This window comes from Bolinopsis microptera, chromosome 6 (genome assembly GCF_026151205.1).
Source record: "Bolinopsis microptera isolate Bmic1 chromosome 6, MBARI_Bmic_1.0, whole genome shotgun sequence".
NCBI lineage: Eukaryota > Metazoa > Ctenophora > Tentaculata > Lobata > Bolinopsidae > Bolinopsis > Bolinopsis microptera.
Genome location: NC_087077.1, coordinates 6,855,970 through 6,876,563, shown reverse-complemented (window position 1 = coordinate 6,876,563; position 20,594 = coordinate 6,855,970). Strand labels below are relative to the sequence as shown.

The window sequence follows — 20,594 nt, the reverse complement described above, 5'->3', positions numbered from 1 at the left end:
TTCAATTTCCATCTCAAATGGCTTGTTTACTAACTAATGAGATAACAAGTGAAGGTTTAAACAACTTGAGATGTAATCGTGCAAAGGCGTAACTGGTTTAGGTTGCAAAAACCGGTATACCTGAGACAAATAGACAAATTTGGAAAGAGTGATTATCTTTCCGATGTGACGGTAGGTGGCTCTCATATGGTCTAGAATCACATAAACCAATTTTACAAAAAGCCTGTTATTAACCTGAAATTTCAAATTACATCATCGCTATCCTGCAACAAGTAGCAGATTGCATTATCAGAGAGCGGTTTTTTTTGCTGTTACTGCACTTTGAGAACAAAACTAGGTGCGAATATTTTAATATTATATCTTATGTCATTATTCTACAGTCTAATTTACCAGTATCGCCATCACAAACATTCACGAAGGCTGTGCTCTACACCCGGTATCATTCAATTATAATGTATAAGCAGGGAGCAAAATAAATATAAATATAACTGGTAAAAAATGACAAATATAAGAAAGGATGTCAGTGACAAAAGGAACTGGTAGTGCCAGTTCCCACACCAGGCGGCAGCTTAGGCTCCACGACCTCCAATATTCTCCAGATAAGACGTTACATACCTTCCCTGCCTATTACCGAGTTTCTCTACAACTATTATACAACTATTACTACTACTACTACTACTACTACTACTACTACTACTACTACTACTACTACTATGTCGGAACTAAGTCTGATCTACGCCAGATAACCCCCTCCATATATCCCTGTCCCGCATCAGGGTTCGCAGTTCCTCTTTAGAGTTTGTCCCAACTTCCTTCAGAGTTCAGTAACATAGACAAGTAGCTTTGTCTTGGTCGGCCTTAATCTGCCTAATTCTCTCTTGTGGGTTCACTATGTATGAATATTAAACACGTCATTGTGACAAATTTTCTACTCTTCCAATCAGTTATATCGTTGGAAAACTCCAATATTTCGAGCATCCAAACAATATGTTTCCATCCTCGCAAAGTATGAAGTTTAAAATTCTAAAAAACTCAGAAATTATCTGTTGACATTTTTAAGGTTGTTAGACAGTCAGCTGATAATTGCGGTACCATCACACTTCACAGTTCCTGCTCAGGTAAATTAAGTAACTTAAGAGATTCCTGATCATATTTTCCCATCACATCTTTTGTCCGATTCATAAGATCTAATTTCTCGATTTTGTTTCTCGAACAAAATATGTCTTTTACAGCTGTAGCCGCTCAAAATTTAATTTTCAATTTCTTAGTCAGGAATTAAGCCGTTATTCATCAGATTCAAGTTCGGCTAGACTGGTAACCTTATATCTGAGACAAAGTTTTATAATGTTTACTCTGAGTAGGTCACGTTCTAGTATTTCGTTGTTTTTTTTTCCTTGCTGCTTCAATAGCAGGAATCAGGAATATTAAATATAAGATGCTGTACCTACTTCATCTTCTTAACTGTGAACATTGTCAATTGATTGAGTCTTTGTCGAGTTTCACTGGGTTCATAGATGTAATTCTACATCTAGAAAAGAGTTTGTTCAAACCCATTGGATTCGCAACTTAATCAGATAACGCAAGACTAATGAACGCAGAGTTAATGAACAATGAACATGCGCTCAACGGTCACTCACACCAACAAATTTTGTTGTTTTTTAAAGCTTCTGCGACTCAGATGGACATAATCCGGGTTTAAACTGGATAACTGTAGGTTTACCAATATTTGTGTTTAGATATCGGGTGCACTGTTCAAGTATTACTTGTAACTGTCAAACAAATAACGACATGGACATTATAAGTAGGTCAAACTATATTTCCTGAGAATATAGAAATATAGAAGGTCACGCAATTTAGACAAGTTATAAACTGTCAGCTTTCTTTCTACTTTATGTTTAAAACTTACACACTTATGAGAAAACGTTGGGCATCAGATGTTATTTTGTTGTTTTTTTTTCTTTTTCGTTTTCTTTTTTTTTGCAGGTTTTGTTTGTAAAAATCTGCATAAAAAAAGCTAATAAGGTTTGTCTGGAAGTCAACATTGAACAAAGCAAGATCTAATCGCAAACAATAGCATGTAATAAATGCTGAATCAAAAAGCTTTAAAGTTTTTATGGTGCTAGTAAGAAGCACTTGTAAAAAACTCGCTAGAATGTGTAAAAAATCATGCTTGATAACGCGAAGGACATGGATAAGACAAATAAAGACATCCATATTCCATGAGCTTGTGATGATTCCCTTTGAATAAGAATTCAATTTGTAATTGTAGTATGGATTATGATTGCGGAAATGAATTATTATTGCCTTTTATGTCCTAAAATCGTCACCCTGATGATCGTTAATCAGCACACTCCAGTCATCCGGCCGACTCAAGTGATACTGCGACATGCGACTACGTTAGTTTAAAATCTTTATCTTTTAATATCTGTGACTTTACTTATATGTCGCTCAGATGTCTCAATATCCTTTATTTCACTCGTTGATCAATCGGAAGATTCTAATTAAATTTAATGAACCAAGCTTTATTTGCTGGCACCGATAGTTTCCGTTTATAACACACTCCGGCATGCGCAGGTGTTTATAACTGTTCACAGTTCATTACGCCAGGAAAACTCTCATAAATCGAGTTCTCTTTCTTCAGCAACTCTAGATAACTTACCTAGAATCACTAAAAGTTAGACTGAGTATCCTTACATTACTCCGTATTATGTTAGACAAGACTGATAGCAGTATTCCGTTATTGGTTCCCTCAGTTACCTCGTTGTAATTGGATAATGAAGATTGCTAAGTAAGATCAGTTTTGTTTGTGTGCCTCCAACATTCTTTACCGACACACTTATTACAGTCATTTGCACTACCGTAGCACTACCGTAGCACTACCGTAGCAGTCATTTGCACTACCGTATCAAATACCAGCTTTTGCTTATTTTGGTAGCTCGTAGTTTTAGTATTTGTTTTTTATTTGCTACACCCAGTTCACATGATGACCTATTCAAGATCCACATGTTGAGCCGGCTACTTACTATCCGGCATTATAAGCAATTTGTTAATGGTGATCTGAACAAGGCACCCTTATAGGGTCATACGTTGGGATCATCAATCACAGCCTGCTTCGAGAAAGCAACAAATAGTCATTTAAGATGTATTCCTGGCTTGTTGAAGCATTGCATACTGTCTCCCTGGCAACGAACGTTAGAATAGCTCGGTATCATTTTATCAGCTGATGGTAGTTATGTTCTCCTATTCTTTAATGCTCTCAGCTGATTTTAACCTTACAGAAATTTTAAGTGTTGAATTGTGCCAGTTGGTTTTTGACGCTTTTTTGTCAGAATATCTTCAAGTATCATATTTTCGGCTGTACAAATTTCGAATATTACGTCAGTTAAGTCTGATAGAATTTACGGCAAAAGTTTCTGACTTTGAAGTCTCCGAATTTTCAATCTTCCCTGTGACATAGTAGTCAGTTTATTCGATCACTCTGTAGAAGTTAATGGTCGTTATTTCTCAAATATTTACCGTGATGATTTTCTGAATTTCGAACATTTGACGAGGAGATCTGGTGATGGATTACCTATCGAGTTCAGTAGTAAATTTGTTGAACAGAAATTCGAAAGTTTAACTTCTTAGAAGTTATAGAAGTAGCTATTTCTATATCTAATATTTTAGTTTTAAATAAACTTACAGGAAAGCAACATTTGCAAATGTTATAGTTAATATCTACTTTTACAATTAATATTGTAATAGGGTTTTGGGAGTTTTTGCAGTCCTTTTTGTCCTAATATCATTATTAACCTTTTCCGCTATAAACGAAAAGACCCGGTAGAGGGCAAATTAAATCTATTCCTGGTATAAGATTACTTTTATCCGACAAAGTGAGCAATCCCCGACATATATTGCTCTTTGTTGAGTACGGACAACGAAAACAAAGCTCATTTAGCGTCTTCATCGGATTATGGCCATTTAGAAGGTCTGTGTATTTATAATAGAGGCCAAGTCCAGCGTTACCATGGTACCCACGTCACGTAATCAGATTTCCAGTAGATTTTGTACTTCGAGGAGCAGATGTTTCGAACGCGAAACTTAAATCCTCTCTGGGGAACAAGTCGCTCTATTTAGTCTTTCAACCGTGCGATTTTTCAGCCGTGAAGTAAAAACAACCGTGTGCAATGTTTTTAGTCTGTACACTGTACAGGTTGTTGCGTTGTAGCGAATTATCAACTATTTCTTTTGGTGTTTGAGATAATGTTATCAAAATCTAGGCTTAATATTTTAAAAACAATCCTAATATTATTACACCTCTGATGACATTACTGGAAGCGCACAGATATGTACATACAGTTTTCTGGCTTGAGCACTTTTGGAAGTAACTATCAGTATCAGCTTTCTCACGAGCACACATCTGCTGTAATTATTTAGTAAGCTAAAGTTATACTGAATATATAAAGTAGCACTTTCGCAACATTTTATTACTAATAATATTACTTTTAATGGTATTATAATTGGAAATTGAGCGTCACACATTATTGAGAGTAAGCGGAAAATACTGTTTTCTCTCACACCACTTCACACTTAAAATGTGGGCTAGGCTTTTTTAACGCTTTCATAAGTGTAATTTCGCTGCACTAAGGCTTGTAACCCTTCACGCTTCAAAGAAACTTTCTGGTCTATCCGTTTTAAAAAGTTATACAGTCGTAAAATTCAGACAATTGTCACAATTTGTTATGTTTGTGATTAGTAAATAGTAATGCTGTTAAACTGTTGGGTAATTCAACACCCCTCGACACTCTTATAAAAGCTGGAGATATCGCCAAACCATTGCCATTGTCTATGCGTTGGTTGTTGATAAGTCATAATATGACATTATAGGTCATAATATGATATTATTTGTGGCAATCTAGGGTACAGGGATAATATTCACGCTCGATTTTTCCCCATTTTAATCCCAAATAAACGTTTATTGTCTGCACTCTGCACCGTATGTCACTTGAGATCTTTGTTTTTAGTGTCGCTAAAAGTAGCAGTAGATTGTATTACTGGATGCCGCTCAGCCTGTCACTCAGCCTAGTGCTGAGTGCTGACTCACTGTGACTCCGCTATATCTTCATTTACGAACACTTAAGCCAGGGCTCCCCAGGCAATAGATCCGACCAAGACGTACCACAGTTCAATTATGCACGAAAGAACATTGTTTGATTTTTATATTAAGAACAAACATTATGGCCTATGGGTATTAAATATTAATGGAATTAAAGTGATCAGATAATTACTTACACTTTGTTTCTCGTAGGTCCCACAATAGGTGCTAAAGTGGTCTATTCTACTATTATTATTATATGAATACTTGGATAGTAAATTGTTACACAATACACAACCTAGTGAACCTAACCCAATATTTTTGCATGTCCTCCTGTTGCCCACTAAGCATTTTCTTCTCCTGCAGTTGAGCTTCTCCTCTTTTCGCATTTCCTGCATGATTAAAATACTTGTATGATTTCACTTTTCTGTCAATTTTATTTTTAGTTACAGAAAATTGTTCTACAACTACTTGTGTTTCATAATTTTGACGAGACGAGGTGCGATTTTAAATGAGATTTGAGTTTGACCAATTCTATTCAGAAGGCTCTCTCGATAATTAAATCGAAAATTTCAAAAACCTAACCCTGTGTTCATTCACCTCTCCAACCAAAACTCAAGTACTACCGCGAAACTGCCAACCATATACCGGAATACGACCTGCATTCTACTAAGAACACGTGACATACAAACTTTAATCATCGTCACCTAGCTCACCACGTAATAATATATATAACTCATTAAACGTGTAACAGAGACCCTGTGACAGAGAGTCTATGACAGAGAGTCTATAACAGAGAGTCTATGATTGACCGTTACCACCAAGTTGTATAATCGATCTGTCACAATAATTCCTACCTACCTCGTGTGTTTATTCATGAGTGGTCCTATGTCCAATATAACCAATTAATTACGTGAACCTCTCTGCCATAATCAAATATCAACCTGGTTATAGCTCGGCCCGAACAAGCAAAGTGGGAGCATGATGCAGGTTGTATGAGCAGTGTATGAGCTCTGATTGTTGAGGGTAAATGGTTTTCAATCGAATATTCATTATCATCATAACACGGTGCACTTGGCACGGTCCCAATAAGTCATATCAGCTTCATTGGTGATCAGTGCTACCTACATCTCCACTTCTACTTTATTTCTTTTGGACTTTCAGTATCATCGTGTAAAAGGTTTAAATGTTTCAAACATGGTTTTAAATTGTTTACTCATCTTAATATTTCTTTCCCAACTCTACTTATAATGAACCACTTACCCCTGTATTATGAATGATAAATTGTCATAAAGTCACATCTCGTCACGTTACCGATGGAGCCGAGGCGTGAGGTGGTCCCACAATAGTTATTAAAGTGGTCAGGTATTGCTCTATACCACTATGAATACTTGAATAGTAAATAGTTACACAACCTGGGCCATTATTTATGCCTCCTGCTGCTGCCCACTAAGCATTTCCTCTCAGCGGTGTCACTCAATCACATGGACTCTCATTTAGTGCTCACATACAGTCAGTAGTCACTTCAACCTGGATTTGATAATGTGATCACGACAATCACACTGCAGTGTGTGTGTGTGACTGTCACACTGTCACACCACACATTGTCAGGTGTGGGAAATGATGCAGGTAGTGCAGACTGCAGTGTATTGAGCTAATTTAACCGTGACGTAAACCTGCACCGCCTCTGCTGACAGTCGTAAATTTGTGACAAGTGGCCCTGTCTGGTGCTATCCTAGTTATCCTAGTTATCCTAGTTATCCTAGTTATCCTAGTGTTTAATGAGTATTATTATAGTTTGTCGTCCCCAGATGTAGCTACAGGATCAGGTTTGTTCTGGTAATTGGTTCGTTAATCTTTTGTATTAGGCGTGTCAGTCTGATCGTACTGGTGATTATAAACCATCCTGTTGACGACTGCTTAATTAGTGCTAGAGTTGGTAATCTGCCAACATCTCTCTCAGTTCTCATGATTAGGATGCATGTTTTCTGTCATTTCTATCAAACTTTTATTTAGACTCAGCGAAGGAAATAAAGCTGGCATGATGCTTGCCTGAATTCTAAATATAATTCGTTATCATCATAATCGACTAGGTGAAACCATCAATGTGACCACTGCGGTTAATTTTTAGCCATGGTCATGATCTAATATTACCGTCATTATCCTCGGTACTCAAATATGACACAACCAAGGTATTGGAGGAATTTCCGGAAATTCCAGTTAGATCAGTCATCATGATCAGCAGTGAAGTTGTTAAAATATTTCATGAAAATTTCCATCACTTTTACACATTCCTACCTAATTCCTCATCAAACCAGCCGATATCACTTTTGCGATCAAAGAAGGTATCCAGTCAAACTTTGACGGGTTCGCTTGCAGACGATCTGCGGCTGTTTAAACTTTAATAATAATAATTACAGAAGTCGCACGTAATCGATGCCTTTTATTGCCTAATAAAATAACATCAGACAGTTGCGGGAAGTGGTGCCCGTAATATACCGCTTTTTATCGTGCTGTGATTAATGTACTGTTAATATTATCTGATCACGTGTTGCGTAAGTCATTACTTACTGTACGTCTGTGATTGTTGCTCCTTCACCATCTTAGTTTGTATCAGTGTCACGTAAGCTTACGAATTCATTAAATTTCTACTCGACGCTTTGACATCTTACTTTATTAATGATATATCTGCTTCTATCTTAATTTTGGCATAGAAACCGAGAATTTGTTGTCGCTTTCGTTGTTTTATACTTTTAAATTTACAAGTGCCGACAAATTCTTCGATGCCCTAGTCGTCGAAGAATTTGTTGGCACTTATGCTTGCCCCTCTTTTTTTTATATAATAAAAAAAGATGTATGTTCATTAAATGAACATACCATTGCTCGTGATTGAATCGAGTTCTAAATCAAACCCGAAACCTTTCGATACCTACTTCTCTACTTATTATACAGATCACATATTTCAAAAATAGTGTTTTCATAAATTAATCTCAGTAGAGGCCTGCAATCATAACCACTGTTGAACACAAATTTATCCTTATATGGTAAACATCATAGCCTGCAATGAAGATTAGTGATTATGATTATGAATGTCTCTATCTAATAACTTAATAACCAATGGACAAGATAATTTCAAGGTTGATTATATGAGGCCCCGAAATAGCATTGCCCATTGCCATTTACCGGTTGACGCATTGACAGATGCAAACAATCACAGTCAAGTTTCATTTCCCTCATTACTTCAGTTGTATACTCTACCCTGTAATCTATACAATTAGTGTCTAATTTCTTGATTAACATTATTAACCTCTCCTGACCCCCCTAAATGAGTAACACCATCAGGAGGACACCCAAAATGGCTGAATACTTCTCCGAGAAGCAGTTGGGTCAGTTCCGTGAGTTGTTCGAGAGTTTTGATAAGAACGGAGACGGTGACATATCAGCAGACGAGCTGAAGTGTGTACTGATGTCGTTAGGAGAGAAAGTAAAGAGGAGATATTGTAAGAATATGATTAAAACGGTAAGTTTTATACTAAATATTTGTACATTTTCAGTGTTTTAAACTTGTAGGTTGTAGAGGCAACATAATATATTAGTGCGGTGGGTGTGGTGGGTGCAGAGTCGCACTATTTACCTGATACGGCACTGTTTTGCACCATCGGCCGTTATTTGATCTATCAGATTTGTGTACTTCAACTTGGTATCCTTGTGTACAATTAGATAATAACTACATATGATTAGGGTCGAATGTTTTTCATGATGTAACATTAAAAACACCGGAAAGTAAAACTATTTTTATAATCAGGAAAACATATAAAAGATAAATATTACCAGAAGTTCATAATTATTGTTATCAGGTGGCAAGCTGATATTTAGAAAATTCATTGACTTTTAAAACTATCGATATTTGATTAAAATGAGGGTGAATCTTGGGAAATGAATTACTTGTCAAGCTAGATCGCAATCCCTCAACAGATTGAAATTGAGTCCCTTTATTTTAGTCACGTAAGCCGCTTAAAGATTTAAAAATTACACATAATGTGTGGAATCGTTTGTTGTCATTGTAAAGTTGTAAAGTTATGATATTGTTTATATATCTTGAATCTTCAGGAAAGTCAGCGTAAGACATTACGTAAGAAACATTGTAAATTAATTGCCGTGTTAAACACAAAAATCGTGTAAATATGGGCAACGTTATATACTACGCTGCTGATTAATCCAACCTGAGAGAACTTAGAGGCTGCGAATTGTCCAGCTTAATTGCGGTGTTGTTTGTCTCCAAATTTGCCGCAGAATCGCACTATTAACAAGATATTACCGCATCTACATCGCATCATGTTGCCTCTGATAGTACAGAGAACATTTTTTATGAAAATATATTTTTTAAATATTTGAAAATTTATTAATTATTTAATTAATTAATTAAATAATTTATTTTTGAAAAAGTTGTCAAAGAAAAAGTTGTTCTCCTTTGTTTCCTAAACACACTGCTTTAAACTAGAATCTTCTAGGATATTCAGAACGTGACTTATTTGCGGAAAACCAAAGTGGTAAAAAGGTGGTAAAAAAGTGGTAATTGTGGATTTTGCTCAAGACAGATTTTTTGGGACTTTTCTGGAATGATTCCTGGGACCTGTCCCGACCATATCCCGTTAAAATCGCTTTGTTGCGAATTTTGTCCGACAAAATGACGGATTTGACTGTACTATAGGTTGACTGTCAACATATGAAGTACTGTGTTGTTTACTTAGATTGTTGAAAGTGTTGAAAGAAATAAAAACAATCAGAGCAACGCTTAACCTCTCAACTCCTTCAATTCTAAGTTCTAATCAGATGCTCACTTGTATGACCTATAATAAACACTATGTACTATTTTAGTACTCATTGCTTCATCGATCAGAGCTGTGTAATGTAACTGCACAAAGTGTCAACACCCACGATGCGATGATAGCAATATGTTGTAAGAGCAGCTGGGAACTCGGCCGTATCTCCACTGTCTGATATTAGTCCAGCTCTCTGTATTTTTAAAGTGAAATATTCGAGGGAAACTTTTAAATCCATATCAGTATCAACAACCAGTGGATTTCCAACTAATTAACTGACAAATTGATACGCTGTTTTGGCTTTCTGCTTTTAACTTTAATGTAACAAACTGTAGGATCTAAATTTGAGTATTCGAAATTTCACAATCTGATCATTGGATTCGCTTCACAGTATAGGTATATCTGTTAAAATATTCATTCTATCTCTAATATGACATCTATATACAATACCTTGCATAACTATGCACATGCGTCGGATAAATAATAAGAATAATTATAATAACTAACAATCTGTAATCGTTAATTTATCCTCAATTAAAACAGTGTACTGCCACATTATCACTCTGAAGCGTCACCGTACGTACACAAGTATTTGCACACTCCAGTAGTACGTTGTGGTGCGAGAGAGTGTCAAGTATATGTAATTTTGTGGTCAAATTAGCAGCAGGCATTTATACATCTTCTGGCAGTTGTTTAGCGCACTTTTCCTGGCTGCCGCGCCTGCCGGGAGTATATTCTAAAAAAAGCTTCGGTTATCTAAGTCTCCCCGCGTAATAACATTATCATTTGTATTTTCTTATTTTAACCTTTCGAATGGATTTATTCCGACTCTAGACGCGGTCTAGAGTTGTTATTTCAGTTCTCAGCCGGTATTTGTTATATGATTAGTAAACGTGATTACTGTGTTAAATATTATTCTGGTTAATCCAATTTCCGTTTATTTCAATACGACGCAATCAGTAATCGTTCCTTGCGAGAGGAAATCCGTTTCTTTGCAGTCCGCTACCACAGTTTATCATTATTCTGGTGATAATAAGGCGTTACCCAACCACCGTCTCATAGTCTCAATCATATTAAAATCTTCATCAGAAAGATTACACAATCCAATGAATTCTGAATGTCTTGTAGGATTTCAGCGGTTCTGTCACCTACCTACCTATGTCACCTATGTTGAGATTCGTTAAGCTTTAACAGGGCCATCGCCCATCACATTGTGTGACCACCCCACAGAGAGGAGATCTCTCTGTCATTCCTCCAGCAAAGCCGCGAGTTTGAGTTCTGAGGACTCACTTATTGAAATACCAAATTATTTGGCTTCCCATATAATACCTTAGCAATTGGTAATTTTGTTATGAGGCACTACAAATATATAAGACTCACTTTACCTTGTCGTCTTTCTTTGCTTACCTTTGTTATAGTCTTAACACTTATTTCTTTGTCAAATAATTGTAACTTTGATGAAGGTTTCTATTGTGCACACTTTTTTTGGACCAGAAAACAAATCTCTATATTGAAAATGCTACCACCTTAACTCTATAAGGTGTCACCCCTACAATTTGGTACCAGGCCTGCTTTGATCCTAATATAATATTATGTTCAGTTCGTGAAAGTTTAAGTTGATGTGATTTTCTTTGTTATGACTAGTTATATTTGTCAAATGGTGAATGTGATGGACACATAAATGGAGTCTAAAGCCTTTAAAGCGATCGGTATTATCTGACAGCATTCAGCACTGTATCATTTGTTATAAAGCAGAATCTTTTGATATGCTCATTCATCCACTGTTGTTCATATGATAGTATCTATGAGTCGTGATAAATCATGTGCAATCACATTTTGGAATCATTACCGTCGACCATCTCCCATGAGATACGTACTGCAGCTAGATGCTGACTTAATATATTCAGCTTCTTCTAATTAATGTACAGTTTTGCTTCGGAACGCATCGGATCGTATCATATTAGAGTAAGCACCACACAGAGCTTGTTAACTTAACTTGTACCTGATACTCTGTATTTCATACATATCGGACCTGAGTTTTTGGTTTCCTAATTGTACTTCACTTTGGCTATTAGCTTAGCACCCACTTGTGTAGACTTCCAATAAGCAATAAGAAACAAACAAATATTTCGGGCTCCATGCTACTGTGGAACTCTGAAATCCGTACCAGCAACTGAGACAGCGACCAGATAGCACTCGCCATACGAACAGCGAAGTTACGGAAATTTGCACCTAACCTACAATCTACATACTAAATACATATAAGTATCATCGATTATCATATTCAAAAGTGTTTTTTCCCATTTAATTTCCGTTAAATTTTTGATTTACACGTTGTTATTCGACTGGTCCGAAGTAGTAAGTTTCACTGGCACTCAGTGCACATTCCATGTTCCTTTATGATATTGCCTAGTAACCGGATAAAATTTAGTGGTCTCAATTTTCATGGCTACTAGCTGCAAGGTATTGACAGTCTCAATTTGTTCAGTTTACGCCCGAATTCTTGCCATGTTCTAATATCTGTCTCCCCCCATTTAAATGGTATCTCTGATGAAATACAGAGACCAGTTAAGACTATTATGTGTTCTTATTATGTTCCGGTCTATAATGATATGCCGATGAAGAATTCTATCAACGAGTAACATCGTGATGACTGGTGACGTTTATACAATGCTTGCAGGTTACCATACAGCAAATGTACAGCAACTAACTATTAACTATAACTTACATTCAATTTTCAACCATACCCGGTAGTAATAGTAACCGGTTTGCTACTCAAGTTTATGTTTCGGTTTATGTTTCTGTTGGTTGGTTTATGGTTTGTGTAATTTTTGTGTAATTGTTCTGATTTCTATTTCGAAAGAATTAGTTTTTAAAACCTTTTAGCGGCTGTTCATGTTCGCCAAACTGATGTTCGCCATTAATGTAATCTATAAATCGTCGTTAAAAGTAAGAAACGTGCTTGAACAAAAGTGCTCTCAATATTTGTTTACTTCATGTGTCGTCATACTATGATTCATAGTTGTAACACTTCCGCCAAGTTGTTATTAACTTACTGTGCTTTGTATGATAAATCCCTCCCAGAATGCACTCCATCATCAGTCGATATTAATAAGCTGCACTTTGAAGGCCATTTTTCCGATAACCGCATGGTTGTGGGAGTGGCACAGTTCCGGAGTCACATGTTGAATTTAACTGATTTTATCGTGTTTGTTTTATGTAGTCAACTCAGTGATAGTCAGAATATGTATTAGGAACATCACATATTCCAGGGGTGTTTCCCCTTCCTTCTGAGTCGACTCCAGAAAACTAACTCAGAAAATCAGCTCATTTATTGTGGTATTTGTATCTTACCACTTCAATTCTTTCTTGGTTTGATTTACTGACTACAAATGATGACTGCTATAAGTAGATATTATATTATGTAAATATTAAGAAATGGTATAGATTAAACATTAGTAAATAGGAATAGAACCAATTGTAAGTAAGGATAAATACACATTTGTGAGTACTGAGTATAGGGAAAGCAATCACATCATTGCTTTTTGTACTTTTATATTGTTATTACCGGCCAACCACCAGTACCAATTAGCGATATTAAAAATATTGACCCCCTATATAAGATCAGACCCTCTTGCAGCTTTAATAACCTTTTCTAGCTCTCATCTCCTCTATCCATCTCGTCCTAAGGCTATGCAGAATGTTTTTAGTTTCATGCTCATTGCACGAGCAGGTGCTGAACAAGTTTTTGACTCCTCTAAAAATCTGTTTCCACGATCTAGAGAAAACTGAAATATGATGGAATTGCTGATCTAAGCTAGCTCTAATGTACAATGTACATTGATTCAATTTTATACTTGGCTGACCGTTTTTCGTGAAAAAGTCTGGTGTTTCATACATTTTAGTACATATAAAGCTTATCTTTTTAAATTTAACAGCTATTTGTTTGTTTTTCTGCTTGATGAATGTTTTGACTTTTCAACCACAAAACATGTTGATATCAAACATCCGAATAACTGGATTTAATAAAGAATTTACATTCCAATTCCATTCGTTATTTCGCTTGCGGCAGGCCTCACTTTGGAACCCTCAGTTTACACTGCCCTTTGAGCCGAATATTCGCTACTGTGAACAGATATACTGTATACATTCACACATTCAACAACTCCGTGTCTGATTTTAAATTCTTTGCTTCATCGTAATCTTGTCGTAATTGTGATTGCGTTACATATCAAGTCCTTTTGTTCAGCATGATCTACTTGTGTCTTCTTCGATCAGTTTCCATTTTGCCGTCTCATAATATTAATATCATGTACACGTAGTATTATATACAGTCGTACATTTAACAGTTTGTTTAGTTTTGTTCGCTCTGACTATAACTTCCAATCTTCAAGAAAATGGCGGACATATTTTCCCAAGAACAGATGGATAAATTCCGGGTTATATTTGAGCAATTCGATAAGAATGGGGACGGTGATATAAGTGCCAAGGAGCTGAAGGGGGCCCTGAAGCAACTTGGTCAAGTCACTGACACCAAGAGTTGCAAGAAAATGATTAAAGCGGTGACAACTGTTCAACATTTTTTCATTTGTATATCTGTTCTGTATAATTGGTTTATTTCATTTTTTAATAGTAGTCATACAATGTGATAAGAATTAAGGTTTAAGTCCTCAATTCGTCCACACAAACTGTCGATTTAACCTACAAATATTTTGAATATGTTATTGAAATAATATTTGTAGGCTTAATAATTACTAACAGTAATAAAAAAATAATATAAATTACATAACCTGGTTCTTTTGGATGAATCAGTATTATAGGTCTATTAATGTTAGATTTCTAAATTTACCTATAACTTCAGTACGACAAGAACAGAACAAAACGAATGGAGTTCAAAGAGTTCCTGGACATGATGGCGAATGTCTTCCAGTATCACCTCAGCCATCCAGAGGTAGGTTCCATGATCCATCATTCTGGCGACCTCTTTAGTAAAGAGTAGTGTAGAGACCACCGAGCATGTTCAAAATATCGTATGAAAGTATGAGATCAGGAAATTATCAAAAATAGAAGGTTGTAACTTTGTAACATATATATAGGTGGCTAAAGATCCGGCGAATGCCGAAAAACAGAGAAAACAGGTTATGATCATTAAATATTGAGCACAAACAGAACCGAAGAAGCGATTGTTAATTTAAAAGAGTCCTTTTTTTCTGTCATTCTCAGCACTTTCAGCATATCATGTACAAATATTCTTAACCAAACGTTTTATCTCCATTCGATCAACTCCGACACCTTATTTGATATGGTCATGAAAAAACCTGCAGGCCAACAGTTTCTCATTTTCACGTTTTTAATTTCTTGTTTTCCTGCCTCATTTCGGGTTTGCTAGATATCGACTTAAAATTCAAGCCTCACGAATCACAATAATAATGACAACAGCAACTTAACAGTTCACAACAGCTCTATTGCCGGATTTTTACTTGTATTATATTTGTAATTGTCAGAAAATGTTAAGCTTTCCCGTGCACGTTGAGCCAGATTTTGTTCACGCAATAACCATGAATGAACCAGCTTTGGTGGCGTATTGGGTGGGGTTCATCCAAAGCAGCCACATTCCACTTACCCTCTGTTTTGATGACGTGACTACTTCAGGGTCAGACTAACAGCTCCGCTAGAGAAGTTGCCACCAACAAGAGACTAGAGGACTTGTTTGACTCTCTTGATGGAGACGAATCAGGTCGGCTCTCGCTAACAATAACTTTACTCTATGAATCGTTGACTTACCATTTAAAATAATGTGGCTGTTATGCTACAGTTAATGGTTATATAATTTTAAGTTAAAAGTAACAGAGTATGATGTCTGGTACCGGTACCAGCTTTGTGGAAATACTTTGTTTAACCCTGGTATGATAGCCTGGCACTGTCATTATTAATTTGATATATACCATATAAAAGTGGGGAAAATTCACATTTTATGCAGTACACCCTGTATACATAATATATTTTATAATATAATAATAATTTTAATTGCAGCTCCGTTTATTAGGCTGGTTTTTCTCATGAATGATCGTTATCATTACATCAGGTTTTATTGACGCTGAGGAGATAATAAAGCTTACTGAAAAACTTGGAGAGAAGATGTCACTCGAGGTTGTGATCTTATGCATTCTTTTTTGTTAACTGTTATCGTACACTGATATCTGCCGTTTTCTGACAAAAGTGCTTAAGTAACATTTTGGAAATTTCGGGTTTTTTGGTCCAACTTTTGTTTTTGGGTCGAGAACTATCCCTGAGGACCATTGGATAGATTCGCCGACCCCCCGAAACACCCTTTTTGGAACCCCCTAAAATGCAAAATATGGTCATTTTTCTGAGAAAAGTGCTTAAGTAACATTTTGGAAAACGGGTGCCGTTTATCTCAAAAACGGTGCCATTTCGGGAACTGAAAACGGTGGCATTGTTTTTTACGCCCAAAACTGGCCTAGTGACGGTAATTTAGTGGCCTTTTGGCCTGGGAGAAAACAATTTATGTCACTTAAGCACTTTTGTGAAAACGGGCTCGTTTTCTCACAAAAGTGCTTAAGTGCCATTATACGTTTAATTAAATGTTGATACTGCCAACTGAAACTATATAATCGGTACTAACAAATCTAAATTTTCACGGCGGATCGATTGGTGATGGTCATAAACTTCAGAAACGCTAGCTTCGCCGTCAAAATTGCCGATTTGTCAATGCAGAACGTTTCAAAATATACGTCATAATTTGCTTTAAAATTTTGTATTCTCTTATAAGTTCAGACTGGCAGGATTATCGACAGGCAAGGGAACATTACCAAAGAGATAGAAGCGATTTGCTTCACTGCTCCTTCTCTGTTGATATGAAGAAAGTTCTTTTACTACCACACATGTAGTACAAGGAGTACAAGGAGGCGATTTTTACAAAACGCCTTGTCACATTTAACGAGACCTTCGCGAGGCTGGGGTCAGACGGAGCTCCTTTAGCGATTCTTTGGAATGAGTCAATCGCAGGAAGGAAAGATGAGAATGTGTCCTCGACTTGGATAAGGGAAATAAAAATTTTTGCCAGTTAGTTGGCAAGATTGGTAGCAGGGAGATCATTTTTTGGGCAGACAATTGTTCTGCTCAAAACAAGTGTTGGACTTTATTTACTGCCCTATGTTCATCAACAGCCCAGATGTTGACCTGGACAAGATAACGGTCAAGTATCCCCAGTATCTAAAGCCAGTGAACACCTTTATGAGTGCAGACTCATTCCACCATAAAGTTGAGTTGTCCATTAAACAATCAGGTCAACTTCATGATTATAAGGACTTTGTTCAGGCAGTTGAACAGGTGGGTTTTGCGATAAGCATGAACTGCACATACTTTGAATCGTGGCCAAAGTCCTACGGAGCAAGCAACTAAAAAAACTAAAGATGTTAAAGTTGTAAGTTTCCAGCGTGGGTCTGTAGAAATGGAATGGAAAACAAATCATGACGAGGTTTCCTTTCATTTCACTCCATTTCTCAGACAAAAAGACGAGAGACTCATTTCCATAGGTTGCAAAATAGCTTTCGCCCAGGAAGAGCCCCGGGGGATAGCTACTCCCAAAAAACAAGACATTATACGTAAACTGTGCAGGCTTATGGCCCCGAGTAGTAGGGTAATCTGGATGAACTTGCCTGATAGTACAGCTATATAACAGATATCTTAATCGAGTGTTTGACTAAAAATCAACTATTTCTTGTATTATTTACCATTTATTTATGTACAGCATTACTTACAATTATGTTACATTTTTATACGCTTGTTTTTCTTTGCCTCGCGTTACGATATCAATAATTCGCAAATCATTGGTCTTTATGAAGAAAGCCTCATCTGAGTTCTTAATTTAATTTCTAAAGAAAGCAACTTATTTATTATTATCCCGTACTTTCACCAATCAACTCTTCGTTGAAATGCTGGTAGAATTTCGACTATTTTCTAATCCGCTGGGGAGAAGGGAGTGTTTTCGTGTTCTTAAACCACCACCAATCGATTTGTCGCAAAATTTTTGGTCAGAATGATCGCAGATAAAGTTCCCACTAATGTGGCTGTACTTAAGCACTTTTCTCAGAAAACGAAATTTTCTATTTCAGCGTGTCCCCTATTTACAACCAATGTTTCGTCACAACAGTTTTAGGCAAATTTTTCGTTTTACTTTCGATGACCAATGGTTTGAACGGGTCATTTTCATCAGAACATGTAGTATTTGCCGATGTGACTGTACTTAAGCACTTTTCTCAGAAAACGAAATTTTCTATTTCAGCGTGTCCCCTATTTACAACCAATGTTTCATCACAACAGTTTTAGGCTAATTTTTCGTTTTACTTTCGATGACCAATGGTTTGAACGGGTCATTTTCATCAGAACATGTAGTATTTGCCGATGTGACTGTACTTAAGCACTTTTCTAAGAAATTCAAACTATAATTTGTGATTTTGAGGCACTTTCCGAGAAGTTAGGATGATGAAACTTTGTCAGAAGTCTCAAAAGTCGACAAAGTACCTTAGAAACATAGTGGGTGCAGTTTAAATTGGACAATAGCTAGCCCAGAGCAATTACAGAATTGAAATCTTTAACCTCAATTTACACAAAATGAACCTTGTGTTACTTAAGCACTTTTGTCAGAAAACGGCAGATATGACCTACGGATTTAGATTATGATAAGATAATAGGTACTGTATCTGTAGCTAGACTTCTCTTAAAAGCTGCCAGATTTTTAAACAATCTTCATTTTATTCTTTTCCAGGAAGTACAGGAGCTCATCGGTCAAGTAGATAAGGACGGAGACGGTCGGGTTAACAAAGACGAGTTTAAACGATTAATGGCGTCCAAATAGTCAGCTTTATTAATGGCGTCCAAATAGTCAGCTTTCGGTTCTCAGCAGCCCCTCAGCATGACTTACAATAATTTGTAATGAATATCTGAAGAGGTAATATGCTCATCAACGTTGAAGTTCGTTATCAATGAGATGACTATGAGATATTGTCTTCAGATTGCCGTGGAGGAAGTCTACAGATTCAACATCAGGATCGGAATTTTTTTAAGAGTTTCACGTTGTAAAGATAAGTTGTATAAAGTATTTTTATGAAGTTTTAGTTATTAGTTCAAGAAAATTGATTCTTGATGTTGAATTGCGTTTCTCGAAAAAATTTCTATTCATACTTAAAAGGAATTTGTGCCTTGATAATCTCGGCTGACTGTTTTCAGTTCAAATTGACAGACATTTTTGCTGCGATTTAGGTTAGATAGGTTTCTATCTTGCTATACCAGTATATTTTGATGATAAATTTGCGATGAATTTCTTTTACTTATTACATCTTATTAAGTTATTTGTCAAATTTATCTATTTATCTACTGTTTTGTGTTCACTTCACTGAATAAGTTTTGTATTGTGGATATAATAATATTAATCATTGTTTTGTTAGATTAAACACATTCCATTTCAATAATTAAAACTTGTTTTCGTTCTTCTTCGCACATTTTATGAATAATTTACTTTATATATTGACAGTTCTGACAATCAACGGATTAATATTGTAAATTTTAGAAATATCATGACCGATCTGTCAGAGGGGTATTATTATTAAAAAATTTACATTTTTTCTACTATTTTTGATAGATACGTGAATAGTAGAACAACTTAACTTTGAAATTGAATGGAGAAAATAAATTCAACAATAATTCATGACAACAGAGTGAAAATAATGTCATAACTATTATTATAAACCATATCAAAGTTCAAAATATCTTAGGTCTTAGATCAAAATATACAGTGTTAATAACAGCAAACATGTTAAATATAAATAACAGTACAACGAGAGCTCTGATAGTGTTAATTGATGGCGACCAAATCTGACAACAGTTGTTTGCAACTGGTTTAGCTTCAAATTAGTCTACCCTTGTACGCGCTCCCGCATTAAATATTATGATTTTAGTATAAGTGTACACTGCACGCCTAGAATACTAACGGCAAACAATTATGAGTTGAGAAATTTCTTCCTTAGTTCTTCTTTAGTTTGAGTGATTAAGTGGGCCACTTGGTAATCTAGCTAGGCACACTTGGAGCAAGTTGGAGCACAGTTGACAGTCGGGGCAAAAGAAATCGGGGCAAAAGCAGTTGGGGCACAGCGGAGGCACAGTTGGGGTAAAAGATGACCTGGGGCACAGTTTAAGACGAAGCCGCAATTCAACTGTGCAACTGTGCAGTGTGCCTAGCTAGATTACCAAATCTCCCATTCTTACATTATGTAAGGGAGGGTGCAATTATAATATGATCTGGGTGAAGATGTCGTTTTGGGATTTTGGCTGATTGGGTACCCAATGAAGCTGATTGGGTGCCCTATTAACTGTGTGGGAACTAGGTCAAATTGGATGAAGTTGTCGGTCACCCCTCTATCACTCAGTATCTATTAGTATCTATCAGTATCACTCACAACTTTTAAACGTCAGTCTTTCAGTTTCACCGTATTATAACATTAACAACATTATATTTCATGTTATCCAGTCATTTCACCTATGTGTCAGTTCATATCAATCATTATTAGATGCTACTCCAGGACTTTTCGTTAACTAATTCTCAAGCACTATTTGTTGCTTTAAAAAGCTCATATCTGTCTCATGTCTAAACATAATTGAATAGTGAATACATAATT

General features: G+C 36.1%; 3 protein-coding genes across 8 annotated transcripts in view; 2 read left to right on the top strand and 1 right to left on the bottom strand.

Moving 5' to 3' along the window:
- Positions 1-11,210, bottom strand: part of LOC134816498 (cilia- and flagella-associated protein 57-like) — a 70,190-nt gene extending 58,980 nt beyond the window's left edge. For all 4 annotated transcript variants that reach the window (XM_063825359.1, XM_063825361.1, XM_063825360.1 and 1 more), the window contains exon 1: positions 11,200-11,210. The gene's annotated coding sequence lies outside the window, so the exon portion shown is untranslated. The remainder of the gene's footprint in view (positions 1-11,199) is intronic.
- The window catches only part of LOC134816726 (arginine and glutamate-rich protein 1-A-like), a 1,122,901-nt gene that overhangs the window by 457,919 nt on the left and 644,388 nt on the right, over positions 1-20,594 (top strand). The window lies entirely within an intron of this gene.
- Positions 8,402-19,172, top strand: LOC134816503 (uncharacterized). 3 transcript variants are annotated; one of them, XM_063825368.1, is made up of 6 exons: positions 8,402-8,594; positions 14,759-14,848; positions 14,994-15,035; positions 15,550-15,634; positions 15,983-16,047; positions 18,689-19,172. In XM_063825368.1, the coding sequence occupies exons 1-6, from the start codon at positions 8,430-8,432 to the stop codon at positions 18,776-18,778; spliced, it is 537 nt and encodes a 178-aa protein (XP_063681438.1). In that variant the 5' UTR covers positions 8,402-8,429; the 3' UTR covers positions 18,779-19,172. The 3 variants fall into 3 exon arrangements, with proteins under 3 accessions (XP_063681438.1, XP_063681437.1, XP_063681439.1); XM_063825367.1 differs by lacking the exon at positions 8,402-8,594 and adding an exon at positions 14,230-14,459; XM_063825369.1 differs by lacking the exons at positions 8,402-8,594; positions 14,994-15,035 and adding an exon at positions 14,230-14,459.